Genomic DNA, 11,175 nt, shown 5'->3' on the forward strand with positions numbered 1-11,175 from the left:
GCAAATGCTTCTGGTAAAAAGTGTACTTTATGCCGTCATTGCTGTATTGTGAAATCTCCCCTCCCCCCTCATTTGCATAGCAGTAGGTGTATCTCATGTCGGTGTGAGTGGCAGCGGCGCACGCCTGCTGGAACTGGACCAACCCTCCATTGACAATCTGCCGATCCCTGCTCGCAGCTAATTCATTTCAACCAAATGACACGTGTTTGTGGGAACCAAGGATTATTATGTGGGATGTTGTGCGTGTTGTATGTCAGATTTTAAAAAAAAAAGAACATTTTGGTGAAAGAATTGTTGGTTAAACATGTTAAGTTTTAATGAGGAAGTTATGTGGGCTATTAACAAAATTAGGTTACAAAACAGGTGCAAAGAAACCAGCAAACATATTCATATACGCAACACTGATAATAATGATAATATTGCATAGTACCGACATTCTTTCATCAACATCATTGCTATGTAGAGGTGTCTTTCATTTCTAATGTTCTTCAACACCGGCTCTGAGGGAAATGAAATCAGTTCAGTCGCGCTGAACAATTGCTCGATTGAATTCAGCCCCTGAAACTCAACTGACGTCCCCGTGTGTTTACGTTGTCGAGCAGCCGGCCTAAAACCGGTTTTTGGTGTGTGAACGTTCGCGCTGGCGTTAATGCCACTGCCAACGTCAACGGCAGACTGCCTGAGAAGCGTGTTCATTGTGTCCACTGTTCTGTTTGGAAGCAGTGAGAGTGAAACGGTGGAATTTGACTTCTCTGAATGTTGGGCATGATGCTTGACAGCAGAAAATGTGTCTCTGAACCGGTGGATGTTTTTGAAAGACTCCCCTACCGCTCTCCTCAGACCCACCCCTTCCACCCTTTTCATTCTCATTCGTTACTCATTCATTTACAGTGCTGGTGCGTTGGTCTGCCTCCCCATTCGTTCACTCCTTCTTCTCGTCCGACGAGCCCTCAGGCTTGCCTGACTTATCGTCGTTGAAGAAGTCGTTGCAGGCCACGGTCAGGGCGCCCATCAGGATGATGAACTCAGTGAAGTCCACCTCGCCATCGTTATTGGAATCCAAGTCGTTCATCACTTTCTCTACTGCGTCTTTATCTTGGGCGTTCTGTGGCGTGAAGGAAGGCAAGAGAAATGGGTGCATATGAAGTACTTTCAGGCTAAAAAAGGACTGAATGTTTGCAAACTTCCCTGCGCCAACAGGATCTACGTAAAGGGGGCTTGGCCTCTGCATGTCAAGTTACAGTTAGCAAAAAAAGAGGCGTGAACATTGTGAAAAATGCATGAGAAAGGGTACGTGTGAGAAAGCTGGTGTGTGTGGGGGAGATTTTTGGTGGATTCATGCTACCTGTCCCAGCATGCCAGCACGCTGGGGCATTGCACACAATGCGGGATTGTTGCAGAAGGCACCAGGGAAGAATGTGCTGCACATGTGAACTTTTTTTTTTCCTCCTCCACCACTTTGTCAGCTATGAAATGAATGTAAAATCTGTCCCGTAGCTCCTCGTTTTCAGGTAGCAACAACTCTTAGGGGTGTATGTATGTTTTTTTTTTTTCATATCGCCATTGCAGTTCCTTACCCCTAGATAGTTCCCTAGTTCCTCAGTGAGAAGCTCCCTCAGCTCTCCCCTGCTGAGTGTGTACTTGTCCCCCTCCTTCCCTGAATACTTATGGAACGTCTTAATGAGCATCTGCATCGCGCTCTCTAGGTTGGTGCTGGGCTCTTTTGACATTCTGAGAGGAATCAATGAGAGGGAGAGAGAGAGAGAGAGAGAGAGAGAGAAAAGTCAGCTGAATGACTCCAAGTTCCAGATGTGGGTGTGGTTATATACTCAGAGGTGGGTGGAGATCTGAAAATATTAAATATGCATATGATTGACCACTGAATGATATAAATGAATTAACTTCACCTTCGTGTTTCAAATGAAATGTAAAATTGCATTTATGGTCACAGTAGACTTTTACAAAAAGGATATTCTGTAATACTTTCTAGAATAAAAAAGGGATATTTGTATGGTTCACATGAAGGGTAGCTGAACAAGGTCATTTATTGAGATGAACACCTCAGCTTTGTACCTGTACATGCATAATTTCATCTTATTTTTTATTTAGACACACAAATCTTCTTTCATTACGAAGGACGTCACCCAGGTAACAAAAGTCAGAGGGCCATGGACAAGCATATCTGCTACCCGTTGATCATGTAACATTAACAAACTACAACGTCCAAATGAAACTGAAAACTGTTGAAATGCAGATAACCAGAACTGGGGCCAAGTAATTCGAAACATGCATGCAAACGTACACACTTCCTTTTTGTCTCTCTCTCTCTCAGGACACAAGTGAAGCTACAGTCCAGACACAACAGGTGCCATTTTGAAGATAAAATAACTGAACGGATTACATTGGTAGTTCTAGGCCACATCATTAAAAAAAAACAAAACAAAAAAAACACCTCTGTTATTTTATAAAAAAAATTTTTGAGAGAGAAATTACTTGCCATCAGCATGCAAGTGCACAAAATTGTTTAATTTAGATTCATACTGTAGTGTTTTTTATAAGGTTTCTCGAGGCTTTTTCGTGAATAGGCAATACATCCTCCACATAGCCATCCGCTCTTTTTAAACCCGGCAACACAGTCAGACGATGTAAAAAGATAGACATCAAATCATGGAGAGAAACCTTCTTCATTGTGTCTTTGTTACATGTTACATAGTTTTCAACGTAAGAAGGTACGTTCTCTGTGAGAAAATGAACTTATTTATGGATTTAGGGAGTTCCACGTTTTACCCATTGCCATAAAACCTAAAGGGTTCCTTTAATCTAATCCACACAAATCCAAATGATTGGTTATCACTTACAAGCAAAGAGGCAAGCTGTCCATCTTACCTGAATGCAGGTGGAGAGTTCCCTTTGTCTTCGGTAGGAGTGAGCGATGGGGACAGATAGTGAGAAGAGAGGAGAACAGATGAGGAGAGAGTACGCCAGGGGTTTAAATATCACCCCACCTCTCTCCAAACTCTTCCCCCAAGCAAGCTTGAATTTCGCTCCATCCATACATCTCCTCCCTCGCTCACGTCTTCCTCCTCCTCCTCCTCCAGGTCTTACAGTTAACGCGTAAACACAAGAGCCATTTGACCTGGTCATGCAACCCCAAAACACAAAAAACCACAAAGCAGACATGGTGACTTCAGTTTCAGTCGTTGCTTGATACCTGTAGTTGCTATGAGAGGAGATACGAAAATGCTGTGACATTGAGCTAATGGACGAGGTCAGGAAGATTCATCCAAATTCTTATTTAGACTAAACCCCTACAAAAGCAGATTTAATGTTCCTTCCCAACCTAACCTTCTAGTCAAAGTCAAGTCAAAGTCAGCTTTATTGTCAATTCAGCCACATGTACAGGACATGCAGAGAATTGAAATTACGTTACTCTCAGACCCATACAAGTAACATTAAATACAAAACAGTAACATTGAATACAAAGGTATAAATACAATTTTAAAAAACACAATATACAATTTTAAAAACACCATACAAATAAGGGCACATGGTGGAGAGTGCAAACCCATGTAGTGCAACAGAGGTAAGTTTCAAGTGACAAAGTGACAAGTGAGGTAGTTGGCAGACCAAAGCTGCACAGAGTGACTGGTGCATGGTCAGTTTGTGTGTGTTAGGGTTCAGAAAGTTTGTGGAGCAGAAGAGGGGAGTGAGGGGAGTGGGGGCAGAGCCGGGTCGGAGTTGAGTTTCCTGACAGCCTGATGGGTGAAGCTGTCCTTCAGTCTGCTGGTCCTGGCCTGGAGACTCCGCACTCTCCTCCCTGATGGCAGCAGGCTGAAGAAGGTTTGCATTGGGTGGGTGGGATCAGCTTCTTTGCCGAGGGCTTTCTTGGTGAGGCGTGTGCTGTAGATGTTCTAGCTGATGGCTTGAGGTTACGCCAAAGGATTCTGATGCGATGATCCAGCTGGTACGGTATTATTTTCACCTCCATACCTTTCATCGGTGTGACCAAACACTCAGTCTAGGCCTCATCTCACACCAGAACACTTCCTTCAGAACGCCTTTCATTTTAACCCAGGAACTAAAGCGTCTTTCTTGGATGGGGGCTTCCCAATCCATGACGTTGTAAAACTTGCTTGACTGTGGACGGTGACAGTGATGTTCCTTTAGGTGATCACCAGATGTGACTCCAGGAGATTCTCCTGACTAGAGTAAATTCTATTTCTCCAATTTACTCTGAGCTCTGTGGACCTTTCCATTGTTTTATTATTTTTTTTGGTTGATCGAATAGATGCTGATATCTTTTATTATTAGTTTTATACAGCTAACATATATAGTCCATAAACAGTATTGTATCCCATACAGACAAGACATGCAAATATCTGGTAAACTCTTAAAACTCATATATGTATATATATGTATATGAGGTTTACCAGTTGATGTTCATGTGTGATTTGGCTCACCCATCATAGGAGGACATCCTTTAATCTTGAGAGGTCCTTGACATTTGAGATGTATGAACTCTGCTTGGGTTCTGCCACAGCCTTGTGTGGCGGAAAACGCACAGTAATACACTCTTGCCTCAGTTTATTACAGTTTATTGCCTCAGTCAAATTATTAATAGAAAATTGTTTAAAATGCCCTTTCATTGTTACTAACTGAAGCATTAACGTTGGGACACAGCAGGCAAGCTGAAGAACGGCACTAACTTTTCAGCAAATATCCTAATCCAGCCAAGGTCTATTTACAAAGGGCGTTTCCACCCCCCACCCCACCCCCTACCATTCTTACCTCACCTTTCTTTAGGTCCTAACATGGTTATGCCAGAGGCTTTGTGTAGAAGTCATGTGGATGTAAAACAAAGAAAGGGTGGATATCTCAGCTATAGGAAATATAACTCATTCCATTTGATATCATTGTTAATTACACTTTTGTTATGCGCTTTATTACATCTGTTACATCGTTTGATGCATGACAAGTCTTCAGAAATACAAACGGTTAAACCAAAATTGCAACTACTGTAAATTACTTATTACATCGTATTTACAGTATGGATTACACGGGATTCGTTTAGTCTTCAACAAAATTGAATACAAGGTATAAATGGATTTTTACCCTACCCTAGGGGATACTCTGAAAATTGTACCAAAGTATAAAATGTATAGCAAAACGTAGATGATTCGTATATAGCAATGTATCAATTATAGCAAGATATCAATGGGTAAATGTTGTTTTTTTCCCCCACGTAGCCTTACATACACATTTTGGTGTAAATACTAACCACCAGTCATGTTAATTTGGCCTGTACAAGAGTATATAAATTCTTATATTGAAGGGACCTTTAGCACACAAAAAAAAACAACATATAGACATTCATAGCCAATGAAACGACCCTATTCCCCTGCCTTCACCCACAGACACCCACAAGTTTCAAACCCGACTCCATGTATGTCTGTGCACATGCTACACATGGTGGTGTGCTCTTGGCTCATTTTGTTCGAAACGGGTCCCGTGACGGGTCAGATAGGCATCTAGGGGGTGTGAGAACCTCTGTGATGCCAACCCATCCAGCCGAAAGACAAAAACGAAGCGAGAAACAAACACAGCAGCAGAAAAAAAAAAGAAAAGCAGTCTTGAGAAAAACCGCAACCGGTCACGTTTCAATTAAAGCACCTCCGATTACAGCGTGCTCCTCCAAGACCGGGTGTGCGTGTGCCCATCTTTATATTTGTTTTTCTTTCGCCTTTTTCCGGTTCTGCCTTTTGTGGATCAGGTTGCCGAGAGGACTGTTGCATCTCCACGGGCCTCCCTGGATCACTGGCCCAGTACTATGGGCTATTTTTGGTTCCAGTGAGGCCAAAAGGGTCCCCTGGTGTAGTTTCCATCCCCAGGTACCTTAATTATTTACCTAATGGGACATTATTTGGACACCAAGCACCTGCTAACTAAGAGAGAAGGGTGTCCGGCCCTTACCACCAAAATGGGCACGGAGGAGGAAAAGTGAGAAGTGGATGGACATGACAGGTGGACAAAGAGGCAAAAGAGAGTCGGGGAGAACGGGCTCGGTGGGAGCCTGGAGATAATCTGTTTTATTTGACATGCAAACAATGAAACGCACCACTGGAACGTGCAATTTTGTAGATCAACGGCTTGGTCGGATGAGTGAGGGAATCAGACATGCACGCATGCACGGTGCTACAACCCAGTGGTCAAATGTTGGGTGGTAGACACACAATAAATGCACTGAATGCAGCGTTGCTTTGGGAAAAAATAAAGAGGGGAGAGGGCTGGTTAAAGTCTACGCTCGAATGCCGTGTAAGACACAGGGTGGTTATACGAATCAGTGGTTAAAAAAAAAAAAAAAAGAGAATTGCAGACTTCCCATTATTCTGTTCAACGCATTACATTCATGATGTGACTACACATCCATCTTCACTGGAAAAAAAGCGGTTCTGTGAAACATTTCACACCAGTTAACAGGTCTAGACATACTATACCACACTCAAAGGCACAATGACGTCATGTTCTAGGGCCGAGGACTCTTACGTGTGGAGGTGCAGATGTCAACTTCAACCCCGTAACTACCGGCCCTCCTGTGACCACAAATAATGTAAACGCAAGCTGGTTAAAATAATATTGCATCATTTCTTAAACTGATTAACAGTCACATTGTTATCCGAAAGCTGATTTAAATTTAAAAGCCATATTATGCAACGTAGTGTAACGTAATGAGATGAATACAAAACTGAAACAGGATGGATCATGTAATGTCAGGTTTTCACGCTATGTCACAGGAAGTAATTTTCTGTAGTGTAGGCTAGGTTACTTTGGGACACCGCTGTGGTAATGCATACAAAAGGTATTGGTCTAATAAAAAATATACGATAAGGACATATTAAAGAATATCAAGGCTTGTGCAATGGCTCTATGATTCTTCCTCCTCGTCCTCCTCTTCTTTATCCGCCACTTCTGCTTTGACCGCTGGAATCGCCTCCGCCTTAGCTGGCCCTTCCCCGGCCGTGGGCTTGGCCTCCTTGGCGGCGGGGGCCTCCGACTTCGTCGCCGCCGCGTTCTCGCCCGCTGCGGCGTTCTCGCTGCTGCGCTGTTGGCTGAGCGCGTTGGCGAGGTAGCCAATGAGTTTCATGTACTCCTGGAAGCTGACTTTGCCGTCCTGGTTGTCGTCGAGGCCCTGCCTCATCTCCTTCACGGCTTTCGAGCTGTCGGTGTCCTGCGGCCCAAACAGACAAGGCGTCCATTAACTTGTGGCCGTGCTCACGCAAGGCCATTCATACCAAAGCGTCACCTCACTTTGCCTTCACGACCGTCCACAACTCGCTGCCACCAAATTTTGTTCAATCCCACAGAAGAGTTGCAGAAGAACGATCATATTCAGGCTGGATAACACACGGCAGCGGGACACAATTTCGAAAGAGTATCTTCCGCTGGGATCCTGCATTTACACGGATGTCACGTAGCACCCATCTAAATATTGTTGCAGACCATGACCTACAAATTCCCCAGATCTCGATCTGACCGAGCATCTGTGGAATGTAGAGGAAAAACGAGTCCGATCTATGGAGGCCCTAGACCCAACGTACAGGATTTAACATCCTGGAAGCAGATACCACAGGACCTTTCTAAATTCCCACTCAATTACAAAATGTGAAAGGACAGATCATTAGAAAGCATTCTTTCCCTTTTTTTTCATTTCCTAGAATGAAGCCAAAGGAATAAATGGTTTCCAGAGCGAGAGCCCAATGACCAATGGGACAAAGCGGCAGTTTTCGCCATTTGACTGAAAGTGCTGTGTTCAGCGAGCGAGAAGAAAGACCCACCGTCATGATGTTGCTAAGCTGGCCCTTCACCAGAGTCTGGAAGTCCTTTTCTCCCAAGCTTTCCTTGCCTTTCGCCGATTTGAGGTAGACCCCCACAACCGTCTTAATGGCAGATTCCATTCTGGCTCTGTCAAGAGAGGACATCAGATCATGTAAAATGGACCACCATATTATTCTTATAAACAACTTGAACTTTGACACGCAAGATGATCTTGTATTTTGGATCATTTTAATAATGTGTATGGCCCAGTTATGGATCAGTTAGCTGGTATACTTAACATATGCGGTGCACCTGAAAGGACAAACCACAAATCCAAACCATGCTTGAATGACATGATTAAAAAGAGATGATGGGTGTGCTTCTGCCGAGAGGTGTGGATGGTGGAAAGGTTGGGCTCGGAATAGACTCGGGGAGATATGAGATAAGCGGCGAAGGGGTGAGAGCGAGACCAGCTGAGAGACAGGCTGCTGGACACAATGGCCGCCCCGATCTTTGATAGGTCATCCGATCTGCTGAAGTCACTGCAGGATGGCCCACCTCAGATTACCAGCGGGATTGCCTGCCACCCGTTCTCGTCCTCTCGCTCTCCTTCGGCCTCCCCGCAACGCGCAGAAACAGTGGGACTTTTAGCCGGCCTTTGGCCCCCCGTGAGGGGACAATTTGCTGCCCGAGCAATGTCAGGCATGTGTGGCCTGCGCACCAACTATCGGAAAGCGCGAGCCTCTGCCTGCGTACGAGTGCGCGGATGTGGGCCTGTTCCCTGATAACACACCTCGGTGTGTGGGAGTATGTGCTAGAGAGGAGAAGCGAGGAATACTATTCATCAGAAGCATGAAAGGCAGGCGGCGGCGTGCATCAGACTGCCATTGACAAAATTTTTTTTTTTTTTTTTAAATACGCACCGCACGGCAAGTGATGCGACAGACAAGGAAATTCCAGTCATTGTTGCCGGCGTAAGTCACTCGAGCCCGATCGGAATGTGCGTGCCGCGGCCTAGTTTTAGTAAAAACCTTGCTTGTACTCGAAAAAAAGGGCCCTTGTGTAATCCATAATGTTGCCAATAATGCCACGGTCACGGGATAAGACTTGGGCCATTACGCATGCTCAAAGTATGCGTAAACGCACATCCTTAGTCACCGAGCAATTAGGAAACATGGCTATTAGGCTAATTAGTGTAATTAGCAGGAGAGAGAGAGAGAGAGAGAGAGAGAGAGAGCAGGATGACACAGTGCCTTTATTAAAGTCTTCGGTTGCATGGACTGTTTGGCCAACCATGGTGTAGACCACAGTAAATGTCAAAGAGGACGGGAAATGATCTCCAGGGTATGTATTGTACCTCAAAAATGACAACATTGGATCAATTTCACAAAATCTGTTTCAAATTTTCACACTTACAGTTTAAAAAATTGCCCGAAGCAAAGTGTTCAAGTCGTTTACTGAAACAAAACAACATACCAAAAATTCTGAATGAGATTCAAACCCTTAAACCTTTCAGCCCCAAACAAAAGTTGACTGTGTGAGTAACCATACTTTCCAGAAGCAGAGCTGAACGTAGAACTGTGATCCTCGTGAAACAAGTAACTGTTCACTTTTCTGTGTAACGAATGAAACACGTGTGAAGCTGCAAGTTTTTTCCACGATATTAACAATGTTTTACTTCCCAATTCCAAAGTAACTAAAAGGCAGCTCTGGTTTAGGTAGTGTTGTGGAACAGTGAAGAAAAAAAGTTCTTAGACTACTTTTAAAAGTACTTAAAGTACCACAAGTACTTATTTAGGATTCTGCAATTCTGCATACTTTTTGGGTTTTCTGCGCCTGCGTTAGAACTCAGAAGAGCACATCTGGAACATCTGGAACATCTGGCCGCCACTCGCGCACTCGCCGCCTCCTGATCCCGTCCTGCATTATTCACACGGCCGCGTCGGCGTGTCGCGGGTCTGACCCAAAAGCTCCGGCCAGGAGCGGGGACCGAGCGAGGCGATGACGTCGCTGCTCGGGCAGCCAGGGCTCACCCCCTATTATTAGTCGCCAGCGCGTCGGGGGATTAAAAGAACCGGGGGAACGGGAACGTGCGCGGCCCGCCTAATGAAATAAATAACGCGCCGGTGTCTCCCGTTTCCTCCAACTGGATCAGCGAGATTGATGGGGGGGGGCAACGCGATACGGGTAACGTCTATACCCGCGTGTTCCCGCGCCATGAAAAATTCACAGAGGAACAAGTTAAGCGGTGAATATAAACCGCGCCGGGTTGCCAAATGCGACGCTCGGCCACGTTATTACACCGCGCGGATTAATAAGGATTAAAACCACTGATACATATTTAAAGACGCTTGCACAAGCGTGACATTAAACAATAACGCAACATAATCCTGCATGCGAATACAAAAAAATAATAAAAAAAAGGTCGCTCGGGTTCTCTGATTCTACTTCGAAGCGGCAGAAATGAAGAAATAACAACACAGTAAGTGTTTAAGTTTATGAAGTGCAGAAAGGGACGCGCTAAACACGTAAAGATGCGTGCCGTTTTGACGGAGCGGGCCTCGCACCTGGCAACCCCGCCTGTCACTCAGCGAACAGCGACTCGCCTGTTCAAGCTCACGAATGCCACACATATTTGAGTGTTAATTAAAAGTTCCCATGGTTTCTGGCAGCTTCTGTGCATTTTTCAAAACCCTGGACCAAAGCGGCAAGAAAACAGCCACGCGTGTTATGTGACCGGTTGCGAAATAAACAGTGGCCCGCACGACTATCCCAGAACGTCCGCGTCAGTAAAGCTGAAGTAAAAACCGCAAGAACCCCCGCTGACCACTCGGTTCGTAATGTCGCGCAGTCGCGAAGGAACAGCTAATGGACGGCGGGTTCTGCGCGAAACTCGGGCGTCGTGGGCGCGTTCAGTCGGGACGCTCCCTGCGCACCTAAAACGTGGCGTTTCACGTATCGCGTTGTGGAGGGAGGGAGGGAGAGGAGGAAAAGTCCAGATTGTCTCTGTCGCGCGTTTACGGCAATAAAAAAAAAAAGAAGAAGAAAAGTCTCGCATATTTAAAGACGAAAAGGAAGAAAGAAAAGATCGTGGAACTTTACCGTAAAAGTTGGGTCCGGGTGCGCGAGCGCCTGAACGAGCTGGGAACTTTTTTTAATTTTTTCCCTCCCGCGCCGCCTTCTTTACGCCCTTCTGAAAGTTGCCAAACTTGTAGAGCTGCACAATCTCTTCCGTGATTTAGTTTTTTTTTTTTCTTTCTCTCTCTCTCTCTCGTAAAGCTTTTTTCCCTTCTCTGACAAGTCAAAGGGCGTGTACCTGGAAAAGGGAAAGAGGAGGACGGGAAAAAGGGAGTGTTTTTTTTT

General features: G+C 45.0%; 2 protein-coding genes across 2 annotated transcripts; both read right to left on the bottom strand.

Moving 5' to 3' along the window:
* Positions 1–291: 291 nt before the first annotated feature.
* On the bottom strand, positions 292–3,043 carry s100s (S100 calcium binding protein S). Its single transcript, XM_028963656.1, has 3 exons — positions 2,887–3,043; positions 1,578–1,731; positions 292–1,105 (listed from the first exon to the last, which is right to left on the bottom strand). The coding sequence occupies exons 2-3, from the start codon at positions 1,728–1,730 to the stop codon at positions 923–925; spliced, it is 336 nt and encodes a 111-aa protein (XP_028819489.1). The 5' UTR covers position 1,731; positions 2,887–3,043; the 3' UTR covers positions 292–922.
* A 1,873-nt stretch (positions 3,044–4,916) lies between these two features.
* Positions 4,917–11,100, bottom strand: s100u (S100 calcium binding protein U). The gene is made up of 3 exons (XM_028964052.1): positions 10,915–11,100; positions 7,833–7,959; positions 4,917–7,225 (listed from the first exon to the last, which is right to left on the bottom strand). Exons 2-3 carry the CDS (start codon positions 7,950–7,952, stop codon positions 6,923–6,925), a joined length of 423 nt encoding a protein of 140 aa, XP_028819885.1. The 5' UTR covers positions 7,953–7,959; positions 10,915–11,100; the 3' UTR covers positions 4,917–6,922.
* Positions 11,101–11,175: the final 75 nt, after the last annotated feature.

The sequence above is a fragment of the Denticeps clupeoides genome, chromosome 20 (assembly GCF_900700375.1).
Source record: "Denticeps clupeoides chromosome 20, fDenClu1.1, whole genome shotgun sequence".
Classification (NCBI taxonomy): domain Eukaryota; kingdom Metazoa; phylum Chordata; class Actinopteri; order Clupeiformes; family Denticipitidae; genus Denticeps; species Denticeps clupeoides.